The sequence below is a fragment of the Toxorhynchites rutilus genome, chromosome 1 (assembly GCF_029784135.1).
Source record: "Toxorhynchites rutilus septentrionalis strain SRP chromosome 1, ASM2978413v1, whole genome shotgun sequence".
Classification (NCBI taxonomy): Eukaryota; Metazoa; Arthropoda; class Insecta; order Diptera; family Culicidae; genus Toxorhynchites; species Toxorhynchites rutilus.
The window spans coordinates 29,308,944-29,325,417 of record NC_073744.1 but is presented as its reverse complement, the minus strand read 5'-3'; the positions used below and the strand labels follow the sequence as shown (position 1 = coordinate 29,325,417).

Genomic DNA, 16,474 nt, shown 5'->3' with positions numbered 1-16,474 from the left:
GCTTTTTTTCTTATTAGAATGCAAAATTCTCGCTGCTGATGCTGATGCTATCGCATCTTTGAATTGCAATGTGGAATTATCGATTACGCATCACGCATCAACTTTTTCGTCGCTTTCGATTTCTTCCAGTTTTGAGATTTATCAAATTGCTGTTGCGTCAACAGAAAGTACTGGAATTACTCGCTCTCCATACCCGCCACCCATCCCCCTCATGCATTCGATTAAGCTGTTATCAGAACTCCTATTGGCCCATACGCATGGGTTGGAGTGGATCGAAGTAGAGATAACAGTGTCTGTGTGCGTGTGTGTTCATTTGTTGGATTGCTCGTGCGTATCATTCGCATCATTTCCCAAATATTGTCTCCCTTCCGTTGCGCTTTGTAATCTGCCAGCATCAGAAATTTCAGGTTTTTCCCGATTAATTTGTTAGCTATGAAGATATGACTACTACACAGGTCCCACTATGGGGGATTTCCATACAAGCAAAAACAAATATATTTTCATCATTTTTTCAACACTTCTGGTATTTTTTCTACTTGTTATGATCGAAACATGTTGCTTAAGATCATTTTTGCCTACATTACACTCAAATTTTGATAGAGGCGTGTATTTTTTTTATATAAAAAGAGGAAATATACATGGATTTGTTCGGAATTCAGCCTTTTCCCCTTTCAGTAGCTGGCCTCCTATTTCTAATACGGGTTTGACAACCTCTAATGTGTAAGGAACGTGCATGTCAAGTGAATATCGGTCAAGACGTTCCAGAGATATGGTGATATATCTTTAACACTCCTATACTCGCGCATTGGTCTGTCAGACCGAGAAATCAATAATTCATTCATTTCTCAGAGAATATCAACACTACGACTTTGCGATTCTCTCTAGCTTCGTTATTCGTTGATCGTCATCGTTTAGCGTAACGCATGTGTTGGTAGAAAGGGGACATGTGCCACTTTTTTAACACTTTCGGTCTGACACACCGACGCGAGTATAGGAGTAACTTTTTTGGACAAGTGTCTTTTTTCATATTCTAGAATATTGTTGAATGAAATGTATAAATTAATGTTAGTGGCGTGGAATATTTATTGAATATAATGCGTAAGATCATCATCGGACTATTCTTACTTATTTGATTTCAGTGCCTTTTGTAACTGGATTGAACGGATCCATATATCAACTAATCGTCGATATATTCGTCGTTAGAGTCATACGTTCAAAGGCAAAATATAAATGTTTGACTTTCGTATAGTTATTCGTTAAATATAATGGTCATACATATACACACTTGTGAAAGAATTTCACTTGTGGAAGAATAGTAAACTATAAACTAATCGGTGGCTTATGGTAATTTTTAACAGTTACAATTCCGGGGATATTTTTTATAATGGACAATATCGACAAGAAAACAAGAAAAGGAAAAGGAAGTTCCTAGAAATCCTTTTATATCATCTTTTTATGCCCCTTCTAAAAGAAGGCATTAATTCTTAGTTCACCAAGAATACAGAGACAAATAATATTAGAAATATGCAAACTTTATATTCCAGAACCTTTATCATCTGGTGTTTATCTAGAAGGTCGTTATACATTCTTCTCTTCGATAAAAGACCCGAAAAACACGCAACAACTGCATGAAATGTAAAAAATATGCTATGCTATGTTCTGATTCTACGTTTTTATGTTATATTATAGCTCTTTATACTTCCACGAATTATATTCAGTTGCTTACTTCTAATTAATAACAGTGAAAAATTCGAATTTCGTTATTTGTTTTGGAGCATCAAAAATTACTCTATTTTAAGGAGGCTGAATTATATGACTATTAAAACATAATAAAGACGAAGAAAACATATTTTTTGGAGTTTTTTCATTCAATCATACCCTCTTCTTTAAAAAAATGCCAATAAAGCCTGAAAAAGACACAATGGCAACATTACAGAGAAGTTCAATTTTCGGTCTGTGACACCGTGCGCGAGTATACGTGTTATGATTTTGCACGCGAGTACAGGAGGGTTAATTTCTCACACCTTTCTTCAGCTTCTACTATCCGTTTTTTCTCTTATTGTTTTATCTAAGCACGGAAAGTACAACTTGCCGAAAACATTATTGCTATTTGCCGAGGGCAATGCGGATTGATTATTACTCTCCGCAACACTGTTATTATGATTATTTTTTTGCTTTTTTTAACATCTCGATATATCAGGTATAGTACCTACTATAGTCCTGAAATTTTGAACTTTGCCTAGTCAAAGTGTCTCCTTTCTTTGGAAAATATAGAACAAACACATCGGCGGTGACTGTCTCTGATTTTTGTCCGCCTGAAATCCCATAGTGGGTGCGTCCCAAATGGTCGATTATGCAATAGCTCGATACATGACGTGTCCATCTGTAGCGGTCACTGCCCGCTTTTTAAATGAGAATTGCCTGTTGTGTTCCAAATATGACTTATATATAAAAAAATATATATCAACGTGAAGGTGAAACTTAATTGGCTATTATACACTGCGTTTCACAACTATAGAACCACTTATTTTTTCTGAGTTTCCAGAAATATGTAAGATGTCGGTTGAATTGAAGTATACAATGTAGAATACAATAACTATCATCATTCATAAGACTGGCCTTTTCAAATTTATTGTTGTGTTCAGATGCGAAATATTCAAAAAACTAAAATTCCAGTGTTTCATAACAATAGAACCAGATGGAAAAAACTCTTACTGCTTTACAAAATTAACGCCGATTTAACATGAATTGCGATAAGTTTCTAATTCGTAGGTCATCTAAATCATTGTTCTAAATCAGCTTCGGTGTGGCTTCGACCAGTGAGAGTTTTTCCATCTGGTTCTATTGTTACGGATTGCCACCGAATATCCGACTATCCGGCCTCAAAGCTGGGTGGATATCCGTTATCGGTATTTCATAACTAATCATAAAACCTTCAAAACCACTATCTTTTAAGATCTTTCAAACGGAAAAATTCGTCTTACGTAGCGCACTTTTCAATATAGAGCCAGTTTGAGGCAAACAGAGCCTGAAAATAAAAGTTCGATAACTCTGTCATTGTTGATATTCGACCATAAACTCTGTCCAACTTCTATAAGACCATGTGATGATCTTGCTGTCTTGTGTCATTGTTCCTATTTATTTTCTAGTGTGTAGGTATTGGCAACTACCACACACTGCATGATTTGCATATGTGTGTGTGTGTGTGTGCAAACGCTGAGCGTAAACAAATGTATGTAATTTTGTATTTTTAAAGTGTCAAGTTTGTATAAGACCAGTTTCATTTTCCCTTGTTTTAGTTGTTTTGTTAAATAAATCTGGAAAATGGGAAAAGTGCTCACGAAGAGAGAAAAAGGACGATGTATTTCACCAAGAAAAAGTTGGTTTCAGATAAATTGCTCGTCGGATTGGACGATCCCATCAAGTAGTGCTCAACTATTTAGCGAATCTTCAAAGATACACCAAGGCACATTAATAAAATAAAAAAAGACGGGTGGGTAATGTCGGGGACATAACCGGAGTGACGTAGGACTATACAAAGGGGATAGCTTTTGTTAAATATATATTTTAAATATATTGTTTTATTTTCTTCTCCTATTCACCTACCTATCTACCTGAAAAATGGATTAGTTTACTGTTTACTCTTTATGAATATGTTGATGGTTCTGAAAAGAACCTTTGGTGTTGTGTTTTTGTTATCACTCGATATTCTCATCTTGTTCGGTTAAACCTTCCTGTTTAGCTATTGCGTTTGCCACTCGCCACAGCTTTCACAGTTGGAAAATTTCTTCCCATCCAGCTTGTGACATGTTGTTCAGTAAATTAAATGTAATGCGACGTGCCGGAGAAACACTTTGCCACTCACTGAAACTAATTGTTGCCTTGATGAGCGCCGAACCGAAGCTGCTCTGTTCTTGATGCGGGTTTTCTGATTGTCGTGAGCAGCTTTGCAAGCCAACTCGAGCACTCCGACGGCCGAAACTCTATAATCGCTGTTAGGTATACTGGTGCTCCGGCACCAATCCGTTCGGCCTAGTTACCCTTGCGGAGCAATCAGTGAATGCGACCAACAGAAAACTGGAGACCTGCACGGTTCGAGTGAGACTTTGCCTTTCCCTTAACTTGTCCTCCTTTGTTATGTCCACGATGCCGATGCCGTACAACCACACGGGTTTACGGTTTGAAAGAAAATAAGATATTTTTTTTGGGGTCCGCGTGTTTTATACTCTAGCGGTACACACTCACAGGATAGAGACAAATCGGCAGACTCAGCCAGAGGGGCGAGTCCAACGAGACGAACGAATGAGCGTTAAAAGGGAGCGATGGCAAAAAAATACATCACATACTGATTTTAACCTCCGACCGAGAAGGTCACGTTTTTTTCAGCTCGGCAGTTTGGCGTTTTGGACAGCGGACTAGGACGTCTCCCCCTGGCGATTCCGAAGGAGTTATTTTTAATTATCTTTAAGTGGCAGCAGAAGGAGAGCGGGAAAAGGCAATAGCTCGTTTCGACCGTGGAGAGCGGGCGCTTACCGGCAAACCGGAAAAGCGCGCGCTTTTTACGGCGTCACTGACGCCACGCCCCCTTTTTCCGGGGAGTGTTGCCAATTATTTTGTAGTGATTGTAGTGATCTCTAGTTATAATTAAAAAAAAAAAGAAATAACACGCGCATACAGACAGTGAAGTGACAGTAGGAAAAACAGTTTTAAAATAATTTTGGAAGTTTATTCGCGATAATTGGTGGTTCTGTGCTCTTGCTAAAAAAGTGCGAATTTCTGGACACATATCCCCAAGTGTAAAGACCCAACAAAATTTCTCAGTGTTTTCATCTGAAGATTAACCCACTTGTCGGCTATACCTAGGGGATAGCCTGACAACAGCATGGCTTCCAGTAGCTCCGCGCCTCCGGGAGGCCGGGCTACAAATTTGTACGAGGGTAAACCTACCCAACGTACTGCTCCAAGATGGGCCGATCCACTGAACGGCAACCTACAGATCCTGTTACTACGTGCCACAGGAGAGAACGTGATTCCGGCTAACCCGTTCGTCGTGAGTAAGACGATCGCCAACGCTGTAGGAAAGAAGTACTACACAGCGCGACCGCAACGAGACGACAAGAAGAGGACGCAATATATCCTTACGGCCAAGGACGAAGATATCATTGGTAAGCTCCTCTTAATCAACAAATTAATTGATGAAACCCCTATTGAAGTGATTTACCACCCAACCCTTAACCAACGCAAATGTGTTGTTACTTGTCGTGATGTCATGGACATCAAAGAATCCGAACTGGTGACAGAGCTTTCCGATCAAGGTGTGATCGATGTCAAGCGCATCACCAGAAAGGAGAACAATATTGTTGTACCAACTGCCACTCTTATTTTGACGATTCGTGGAACTGTTGTTCCCGATTTCATTAATTTTGGATTTATTCGGGCTGGGACTAGAAATTTCTACCCCAACCCAATGCAATGCTTTAAGTGTTACAAATTTGGACATACTAGCAAACGATGCAAACGCGAGAACCCGCTTTGCCGAAATTGTGGACAGGAACATCCAGAACAAAAGGATGGAATTAAAACCTGCAACGCTTCAGCATTTTGCTTGAATTGCCAAGGGGACCATTCCTCTTCGAATAGGAAATGCCCCGTATGGCAAACCGAGAACAACATCACAAAAATCAGAATCGATTATGGTATCTCCTACAAAGAGGCGAAAGAAAAACACAACGGTCAAAATAATGGACCAACTTTTGCAAGTGTTCTGCAAGACAGACTCTCCAACTTGCAAAAGCCAACACCCAGCTGCAACTGCAAATGTAACTGCGCCTCGGCCGCTTCGGCCTCTTCTAGCCGCGAAAGCACTCCCCCAATTGACACTACAATCGATACTTCCATGACAGAGTCGACAACCGACAGCTCAACAACGGAATCTGAAAACGAATCAGTCATTTCAATGGACACTTCTGATGTTCCAAACAAAAATAAAAATAAAAGAAAAATGGCGAAAGGATCATCTTCAGATTCAGATCAAAAATCCGAAGATGAAATCCAAACAAACAAGGACAAGAAAAGAACTAAGAATGAACAAAGAACTACACCACCAACAAATAACAACACAACACCAACAGAAAACAACAACAACACACATCAAACAAAAAACAACAATAACAACAACAGCAACGCACATTCAACAAAAAACAACACAAACACAACAAACACTCCAAAGACTTCTACACCAAACAAAAACAACACCAATACCTCAAAGAAAGCTTCTCTTTCCAAGGGTAAAGGACCATCGAACTAATTCTCTTTGAATAGTTCAAACATACACACAATTAAGACTTAGGAATTAGAGTTAAAAACACCAACACATTCACTCCAACACAGAAATTCGGGATACAATGGAACATCAGAAGTATCCGACGAAATATTCTAGAACTGAAAATGCTTATTTCAAACTCTAATCCCACAGTCATAGCCCTTCAAGAAACTATGACTCCAAACAACTTCGATAAACACTTCATCTCAAAATATATCACATATTTCAAAGAGGGTCCCAACCCCTCAAAAAACGGAGTTGCAATCGCAATCAAAGATGGCACTCCACATGATCTTCTTCCCATTACCACTGATCTTCAGGCAGTGGTAGTGCGCATTAAACACCCCTTTCCAATCACCGTCGTTAGCATCTACATCACTAATGATTCCGATCCGAACACTCTACGCGGCCAACTGGACCATCTGTTCGCCCAACTTCCCGCCCCAATCATGCTTATGGGTGATTTCAACGCCCACTCATACGCCTGGGGAGGTGCATACCTCGATCGAAAAGGATCCATCATTGAGGATTTCATATCCGACCATTCTCTTCTCCTTCTTAACAACGGCCAACACACCAGAATCCATTATTCTGGTACTACTTCAGCCATCGATCTCACTATAGTATCAGACAAACTATCTTCAAAACTTTCTTGGAACATCCACGATGATACTTGCGGAAGCGATCATTTTCCAATCTTCACTTCCTTCGGCCAAACTTCTCCAGAGTTTTCAACAAGGCCAAGATGGAAATTTGAATACGCTGACTGGGCTGGCTATCAGTTTGACATTGAAAACCGCCTCTCCGCTAAACGAGATTGGACAGCCAAGGAATTCTCCAAAGTTGTCCTAGAAGTTGCAATGGTGCACATCCCCAGAACCAGTGGCATCCCTGGCAGGAAATGTGTCCCATGGTGGTCGCCTGAGCTGAAGGCAGCGATCAAAGGTCGACGTAAGGCCCTACGCAAATTAAGAAAGGCCCATCCGGACAGCCCACTGAGACCCACTCTGCTTGCAGAGTTCCAAAGGGCTCGCAAAGAAGCTAAGACTGCTATCAACACAGCCAAGCACAACAGTTGGGTTAAATTCGTCAGCGAAATTAATCCCAACGCGTCAACAAAGGATTTATGGAGTAAGATTGGCAGGCTTCATGGAAAGAAAAGAAGCAAAGAATATAATCTTCTAATTAACGGTCAATACACCAATGACCGGAAAATCATCGCCGAGGCGTTTGGAGATTTCTTTGCTTCCGCCTCCTCCAATCAAAACTACGACCAAACCTTTCTAACCCACAAAACGGAATGCGAAAGAATTCCCATCGATTTTCATACCGATGTGGAATTTGACTTCAACAAAAACCTCTCCCTCAAAGAGCTCGATTGGGTACTGAACAAAGTCAAACAAGGATCCACAGGACCTGATGACATTAGCTACCCTATGCTTAAGAATCTACCCCATCTCGGGAAAAAAGCACTTCTGAAGCTCCTCAACAAAGTCTGGGACAGTGGAACCCTCCCCAGTTGCTGGAAAGAGGGTTTAATGATCTGTATCCCGAAACCAGACATGAACAACCATCTTCTTGACAATTTCCGCCCCATCACTCTCCTAAGTTGTGTTGGGAAAGTCTTGGAAAAAATGGTCAATCGACGCTTAACGACTTTTCTAGAGTCAAATAAGCTGATTGATCCCAGACAATTCGCCTTCCGTGCGGGAAAAGGTACAGAAGATTGCCTTGTAGCAATCGAAAAAATCCTAGACGACGCAACTGAAAAATTACACCACATTGATATTGTTTCCCTGGATTTATCCAAGGCCTTCGATCGGGCATGGAGGTACCCAGTGCTGAAAAGCCTTTTCGACTGGGGGATTCGTGGGAGATTAGGTCTCTTCGTTAAAAGTTTTCTAGAAAACCGGTCTTTCAAAACCGTTATTAACAACCACCAATCTTCTCTAAAAATCCCAGAAAACGGCTTCCCACAAGGCTCAGCACTTTCACCAACCCTCTTCAACATTGCCATGCAATCTCTATTCGAGATTATCCCGGACCATATAAAGGTCATAGTCTATGCAGATGACATCACTCTTATCTCTACGAGCTGCTTCGGCTTAATTCAGAGAAAGAGGCTTCAAAAAACCTTAGACTCCATCCAAAACTGGGCTCTAAAAACAGGTTTTAAAATTTCCCCGGAGAAATCCAAACACATACATATCGGAAAAGCTCTCAGAAGGAGAACCTATCTTCAGCTCAACAAAATCCCGATCCCTACAATGAGGACATTGAAAATACTAGGGGTTACTTTCGACAAGAAACTCAACTTCCTATCACATTCCCAAAAGACCAAAATAGCCACCAGAAAGAAATTGAACATCATCAAGTCTATCGCAGGCAACCTAACCTCTGGTCATAGAAAGACGTTGCTAAATGTTGTAAATGTTTGGTTGGTCCCACAAATCCTTTACGGAATAGGCACCTTCAGCCGTGGAGGGGACAGGGTGTTAAACACCATTCAACCAATTTACAATAAAGCGATTAGGCTCGCAATTGGCGCTTTTCCCACCAGTCCCACTCTTGCTGTAATGGCAGAAAGTGGGCAACTTCCCTTCACCCACCTGGTAACAAAAGCCATCACCAATAAAGCCATCCGTCACTTGTCACTCCCCGAAAGCGACCACAATGTCCCATTAATACATAGAGCTAAAACATGGTTCAAAAATCTCACGAACAAAGATCTTCCCGATATATGTGAACGTTCATCTGCGACGGGAAGAAATTGGAACGTCAAACCGCCGAACATTAACCTTGAACTTCTCAAGACAGTTCGAGCGGGAGACCCTTCTCCAAAAGTCAAAGCCTGCTTCAATAACCTCGTTGCATCCAATTTTCAAATCAACCACCAGGTATACACAGATGGTTCAGTCAGTGCCGATGGAGTTGGATGTGGAGTCTTTGAGAGTAGATACACTGGTAGCTTTTCTCTTCCACCGCAATGCTCCATCTTCAGTGCGGAAGCTTTCGCCTTTTTAATAGCTACCCAAGAATGCACCCATGAGTTTCTTCCTACCACAATATTCTCAGACTCAGCTAGCTGTCTCCACGATCTTCTGAGTGGAAACAGCAAACACCCATGGATTAAGCAAACAGAAGAGGCTGCTTCAAATAAAAACATCTCCTTCTGCTGGGTTCCTGGTCACTCAGGAATCCGTGGAAACACAGCCGCCGACATACTGGCCGGCAAGGGCAGCAAAATAGATCCCCCAGACATGCCCTGTCCTCCATCTGACATTGTCCGCTGGGTAAAACAGCAAGTCCGTGAAAGCTGGGACATAGGCTGGATAAACAGCCGTCCCACTCATCTTCATAAAATTAAAAATTCCACTCTCCCTTGGGATGACCGCCTCAATAGTAGGGAAAGGCAAGTCCTTACCCGTCTTCGAATTGGGCACACTAACTTCACCCACTCACACTTGTTCTGCAGAGCCGAAAAACCCCAATGTGCTTGCAACGAAGCTCCGGTTTCCGTTAGCCATCTTTTACTTGAATGTCAACATACCAAAGATGCTCGAGTCCGACACAACATAGGTCAGAGTCTCCGAGATATCCTCAGTAGAGACGAGACCCAAGAAACCAATTTAATTGCGTTTCTGAAAGAAACCGACTTCTTTGGTAAAATCTAAACCGAAATACTAAATACCTTGGAAAGTGCTTATTAAAGTTCGCCACTTCACAGTCATGTATGCGTGTTTATGTGTGTATACACATGTATGTACGGGTCGGAAGGAAGGTATTCATACATGTATATACACGCATTCAATAATATTAAATAACAAATAATATAATATATACTTTCATACCCACATCTATCTTCTATCCATTACATTATACTTTAATCAACTTCCTATTCCTACAGCCACACTCACCAAGGAGAATAAATTCATTAAATAAACCTCTCCATTTTTCAGCTATACTATATACCATTAAATTCAAAACCACTATATTTTATTATCTATTCAAACTGTATTTCATTTCATTTCACCCCACCCCACACCTACTCCTCCCCTCTTTCCTTCCCATACCACTCCCACCCCCTCCCAATCCACTAATCCCACCCAAATCCTTTCCACTCCTTTCCTTCCTATCCTCCTGAGAAGGGCCTTTTTGTTTTTTGGCTTTGGAACACGCCCTTCGCTGGGTCACTTGTGCTTCGTTACTGCTTTGGTCCTCGGATCAGTAAATTTTTACTTTTCTTTACAGCATATATTAAATATCTTATGAAGCATAGGATCCCTTCCTACCTTCTTCTTTAACCGAGAGTCGAGCGGACAGGTCTGATGAGTGATTTTGTTGGTTTCCCTTTCGCCAGTCCCCTCTGGACTGGTTTTATTGTGGCTCTTCACTGGGCTGGAGGCGAATGAACTGCAAAGTTTAAAGCCTCTTAAAAACAAAGAAACATGAAAAAATACATTCATTACGATTTGTTCGCTCGTTGGATTCACATGCAGGCTAAAAAGGGTCCTTTTCAGGATCACAAAATTATCTTCAATCTAAAGAGTTTATTGTTTTGTTATCACTCGATATCCCCATCTTGTTCGGCTAAACCTTTCTGTTTAGCGATTGCATTTGCCACTCGCCCCAGCTTTCACAGTTGGAAAATTTCTTCCCATCCAGCTTGTGACATATTTTACAGTAAATTACATTCAATGGCACGTCGCATTACCACCACTCAGTATCGGATTGGAGGTAATTTTAACCTGTAATTGAACATTTGCGATGACAGTGGTACAGTGTCGACTTTCAATGTGGGGTCATAATTTGGACCCCGAACTCTATGTTTACAAAAATGTAAAACTAAATATGTCGCATTACAGGTCCGTCCAATTAGCTAAATGTCGAGATAAGTGTAAATTACTGTACTTTCAATCTAGAAGCAATTTAAGAATTGGTGAAAATCAATAAGCTCAGAACAACTGCCAAATTCACATACTCATCATATCCTGGCAAACAAATCATGAAAAAATCAATTTGTGTTTTATTATTATTTTGGATATTGTTTTAGAAAGCATTGAACTGTATTTCCTAAACTCTTTTTTGGAAGGTTTAATGGCCCTGAAAAGCGCCTTGTTTTATGGAATGGTTCCAATTTAGAAAACTTAGTACTCGTGGTTTTGAAAAAAACCATTTCGAACGCCCTCGATGCCGCCTTGTTCTGGATTTGCCACCAAAGCAGTTTGTATAAAGAACAAACTTTTTTCTTCTGCTACTTGATGCCGTTTTGCGGTTGCGTTTGCCACTCGCCACTCGCTGCAACTGCCTGTTGTCTTGATGTCCACCGAACCGAATGTGTTCTGTTCCGAATGCGGGTTTTCTTATCGTCGCGAGCAGCTTTGCCAGCTAACTCGATCACTTCGGTGGCCGAAACTATATAACGCCGGCTAGGTGGACTGGTGCACTGGTACTAACGCGCTCGGCCTAGCTACCCTTGCGGGGAACTCCAGATCAACACGGTTCGAGCGGATTTTGCCTTTCCCTCCACTTTTCCTCCTTTACCATGTCCAGGCATGGCTGCTTGGGTTGGTTTGTTGATGTGTTGTGATGCGAACCGATGTGGTGTACGGTTTGGATGAGAATGATCGTTACGGAAGGAAGGTCTTGAATTATAGAGACTTTAAACTTTTGCACTTCATTCGTCTCTAGCCTTGAGAAAGGCCCTTCGAAAACTCTACGCTACTCTACTCCAGCGCTACCACCTCCGGCCTCTTGCCTTGAGAAAGGCAGTCGATCCTTCGCCGTCCAGCTCGTCCAGCAACGATGTTGTCCAGTCGGTGTCCACACAAAGAATGATCGTTACGGCAGCGGAGCGGGGATTTTTAAGCTGACTGGCTGGCTCGAGAGTTACGCATGTGTGAGACTGCGACCAATGTTTCGTTCATTTTTTTCTTTTTCCTTCCCAATCGTGCTTCATTCTATTTCGCTGCTGCTCTGGTTGCCCGTTTTGGTCGGTACGATTTGAGGAGCATAAAATGGACCAATCAAAAATGGGCACATAGTGCATTTTGACAATGCTTGATATTTCACAATTATTTAATTATTTATCTCAAGAAAAATGAAATGTTATTCGTTATGATAGATGCGTAGATATATTTCCTATCAATTGATGCAAAAACCTTTGCGATCTATTGAGAAATGCTCGAGTTATAAGCGTTCCAAATCTTGCATTTTTTCCTACTTGTTTAGTGCCTAGATTTCCATTTCACCCCCTATATCTTCCGGTTAGACGTAGTCCTACGTCAAAAAAACACAGCTCTGTGGGAAAAAAATACCCCCGACTTGCATGTTTTGACAAAGCGGATTTCCCTAGGTACATCGATTTTGAAGTCTGTGTTGGGGAAACCGTAAATCGGGACAAACAAAACTTGGCAGTTAGTGCGTTTGGATAACGCTTGACATTTTACAGTTATTCAGTTGTTCATCTCATGATAAATAACATTTTATTAATTATGATAGACGCGTAGAAATATTTCCTATCAATTGATGAAAACATCTTTCCGATCTGTTAAGAAATGTTCGAGCTTTAAGCATTCGAAATACGGGTAGGGTTAGCATACAAATCGGCAGAACAAATGTTTGAGAAAAAAGGAAGTTCTTTCAGTTTTAATGAATTTAAACCGTTACGAGGTTAGCGAATTGTAAGCGTCTGTTTTCTGATTTGGCACCCTTCCGGAAAGACGTAGTTCTACGTAAAAAAAAACGGTTTCGCAGCCATACGTTATTTTAAATTTTTCGCTATCTATTCAATATTCGAAGCACTATTCGATCAACTATTGTCCAGTACTGAAGAGGCGACGCATCCTTAGCAACGCATTCAAAAACAAGTAGTCATGCGCCATCAATTGAAGATGATCATTTTAACGATCAAAAGATAGAAAAAATGAAACGCAGATTCGTATGATTGTTTTAACTTATCCTTTGTTTATTTCACTACTAATGCCGAAAGAGTTATGTATTAAAATGTGTGTTTCTATTATTATTTTGTTTTGTATGTTTTTGCTCTTCATTATGATGACGGAACTTAATAAAGATTCAGTTACATTGAACAATAATGTTACATTGAAAAAGTGTTGACGTACGGAATGTGCGTAATCCAGTCAAAAACGGGACTCACGCGTTTCTCTCGCTCTGAGTTTGCTCGAATAACCCCGGGCAAACGTATGCGCCTTCCTTTTTGACACTGTGCTTCCATAGTTTTGTTCAGTTTATGATGCAATTAAGAAAACTTTTTTTTTCTTTTCATTGGTTGGTTTGTTTAATGATACTTCCTGTTAATACGAAAAACTTCGCACTTCAAATTACGGTGGCTCAATAATACAGATTAGATTTTTGTTAGGATTAGTCGGATTCATCATTCTCCTCGTTGTCTTCGCTGTCGTTCTCCTCCTCGTCCTCGTCCTCCTCATCTTCCTCCTCACTGGATTCGTCCTTGGCGGGTTTCTTTTTGCCTCTTCCGCGTCCCTTTTTGGCCTCCGGTTTCTTTGCTTTCGCGGCCTTTTTCGAGGTTCCCTTGGGCCTGCCTCGGCCGCGCTTTGGCGAGGGTTCCTCGTCCGAAGCGAGCGCCTTATCCTTTTCCTTTTCCTTCTCCTCGACTTTGTCTTTTGGTGATGCGGCGCGGGCTCGCTTCTTCGGGGCGACGCTATTCTGTAGGGTGGGATGCGGAAAAGGGTGCCAGGAAGTAAAGCAACGAAGTGAGAGAAAACAAATAGGGGAAGGAGCGTGCTTGTTAGTTTGTTTGAAGCCGTGCGTAAACCATTACAAAACAATACCTTTTCGGGGTTGGCAGGGCGGCCTCGACCCTTTTTCGGTTCAACAACCTCTGTGTCCGACATTTTGCTTTCCTGAGTTATTCCCGGTCTGACCTTTTATTGCACTGGAAATAGGCGTTAGAAAAGGGAATGCGAATCGTTAATTTCCTTCTTTCGCGAACTTCGAGTTGGATGTTTTTCACTGGAGTGTAACAAAATATTTCACGGGGAAAAAATCAAGATTTGAACTCGCAGCATCATTTCAACCCCGCACACTGATCCACACAGGAAAGCGTTCTCGACAGGACGCCATTCGCCATTTCAGCAATCTCTCAGTTCATCGGAGAAAGGGAGAAAAATCCAATAATCCAAATGTATTTCCGTCACAGAATCACAAAAACGGTTCACACCGCCAGTGAAAAATCTGAACTTTTCTTTGATTCTACACTTCTTATCACTAGACTTCTATTACCTTTGAATTTTCAAAAAATCCGCCCACCGCGTCCTCTGGTAGAAATCGTCTTTCCAGAAAGGCTTACCTTTACTATCTGGCGAGGATTGTTCCGAAGAAGTTCTCGACTGGAGAAATAATTCTTATGTCCTCCTCGCGCGTACGGGCGATACACACAACACAGCACAGCTCACGGAGATCTGTGGGAGACTTTTTCCTCCACAACCACAGCTACACCCGCGCGCAGCGGAGCTTTTCCGGGAGAGGGGATGAAAATTTTCCTCGCTTTGCGACGCACAAAGCTCCTCCACGATCATTTATTCGACCGTGTGTGTGTGTATTTATTTTTTCTCCGCCTTGTACACCATTTTATTCGCGCTACCGCTTTCTCAAATCTATCCACACACCAGGGGTTGGCCACACATCGTGTATCTGTGTCGGTAGACGGATTCGGTATGAGTACGAGCACGCACGCACCCCTCGAACGGCGTCGTGTGCGATATAACGTTGCCAAAAAGGATACGTGTGAAAGCTTGGGTGAGAAAAACTTCTCCCACTGTGTGCGGTGCTTGGGATGGAAATGCTCACTGCAGGAGAGGGATTGTATGCGAGTGTTTATGTGTGTGTGTGTGTGGTTCTGTGCGAAATTTGTCTTGTAATTGGCGAGTTAGGATAGGTGGCACAAATATGGGACGACGTCCTATGAAGGAATGGATGGTTATTTCTAGCTAGTCTACGCGAGAATTTGAGCTTGGGTAGACAGTACACTTCATAGTTACTTCTCACGATTGACCTGAAACAGCAAAATTACACACTGAATGACGCTTGAAGGAGCAAGTCTTCTCAGTGTGCAAGTTTCGGTGATTCGAACTTTTAATTGTCGCTGGTCACGTCGTTACAGTCACCAGAGAAAAGGAAGGAATGTTAGTAGACTATTCACCGCCAGAGGGATTGTCTCTCTAGCGTGGATAATTGTTAGTGGGAAGGGGTAAAAATCAAGATTCATTGCGGAGGGTGATGCGATTTTGTGAGCGCGTAGTCTGGCGGTACGAAACTCGAATGTATATCAATACAAGACGACCGTGTCGAGGGTTCTTTCCTTGATTCATCCTACTTTTGTATCCTTATTACATATTAGAACATCCGATGACGAAGAAAATTTATAAGCAACCTGAGAAACGCCTAAACAATACACTCTGTCCAACTACTTTAAGGCAGTATTCTAGTCTAGAAATTTGGAAAAAAAAATTAAAAAAATTGTTCATATTTGTGTAGTTTAGGCGTTCAAGAATATACTCTAGAAAAGACTTATCGAAACTCCAATTATTTACCAAGTTCTAACTTGCCATTTTAGTGATACGGTATCTAATCTGGTACGGCCATAACAATAAACTTCAAACGCTTTTTTCTCGAAACTAGTTTTTTCAAACTATTTTTAATAGATCGGGAAACGTGAGAAAAAACGTTCTGAACCCCTTTTTTAACGGCCGCCATTTTGTCAAAAAAAGATGTTTTTGGCTTGTCCGAGGATCTTACGAAGAGCTGGAATCGTGTACGCCATGGCACAACTTTTTTTTTAACCCCATCACATCATCATCGTGTAACTATTCTAATTAAGAATATTTTTTCATCGTTCTATTTTTGTTTTATTGTTAAAAGATAGATGAACTAATAATGATATAATGGATAGTATAATTTTAATTTCAATTTTTTTAAATTAATTTTCGTTTTATTTCTACGGAGCTCGAAAAAACGTCCAAAATTCGTGTCTCTACACTAGAATACCCCCTTAAAACCACCTTAAATATATTTCGTTGTAACACAAACAGTTAGAGTTCCAACAAGATATGTTCATACATTGTTGAATGCTTAGAATAAAGTACATTTAACGTTAATTTAGTTCAAAGA

The 16,474-nt window shown here is 41.1% G+C and overlaps 1 protein-coding gene across 2 annotated transcripts; it reads right to left on the bottom strand.

Annotated features, from left to right (window-relative positions):
• Window positions 1–13,263: 13,263 nt before the first annotated feature.
• On the bottom strand, window positions 13,264–15,024 carry LOC129778123 (putative high mobility group protein B1-like 1). 2 transcript variants are annotated; one of them, XM_055784823.1, is made up of 3 exons: window positions 14,588–15,024; window positions 14,137–14,240; window positions 13,264–14,011 (listed from the first exon to the last, which is right to left on the bottom strand). In XM_055784823.1, the coding sequence occupies exons 2-3, from the start codon at window positions 14,197–14,199 to the stop codon at window positions 13,706–13,708; spliced, it is 369 nt and encodes a 122-aa protein (XP_055640798.1). In that variant the 5' UTR covers window positions 14,200–14,240; window positions 14,588–15,024; the 3' UTR covers window positions 13,264–13,705. The 2 variants fall into 2 exon arrangements, with proteins under 2 accessions (XP_055640798.1, XP_055640808.1); XM_055784833.1 differs by having other exon boundaries at window positions 14,655–15,024.
• Window positions 15,025–16,474: the final 1,450 nt, after the last annotated feature.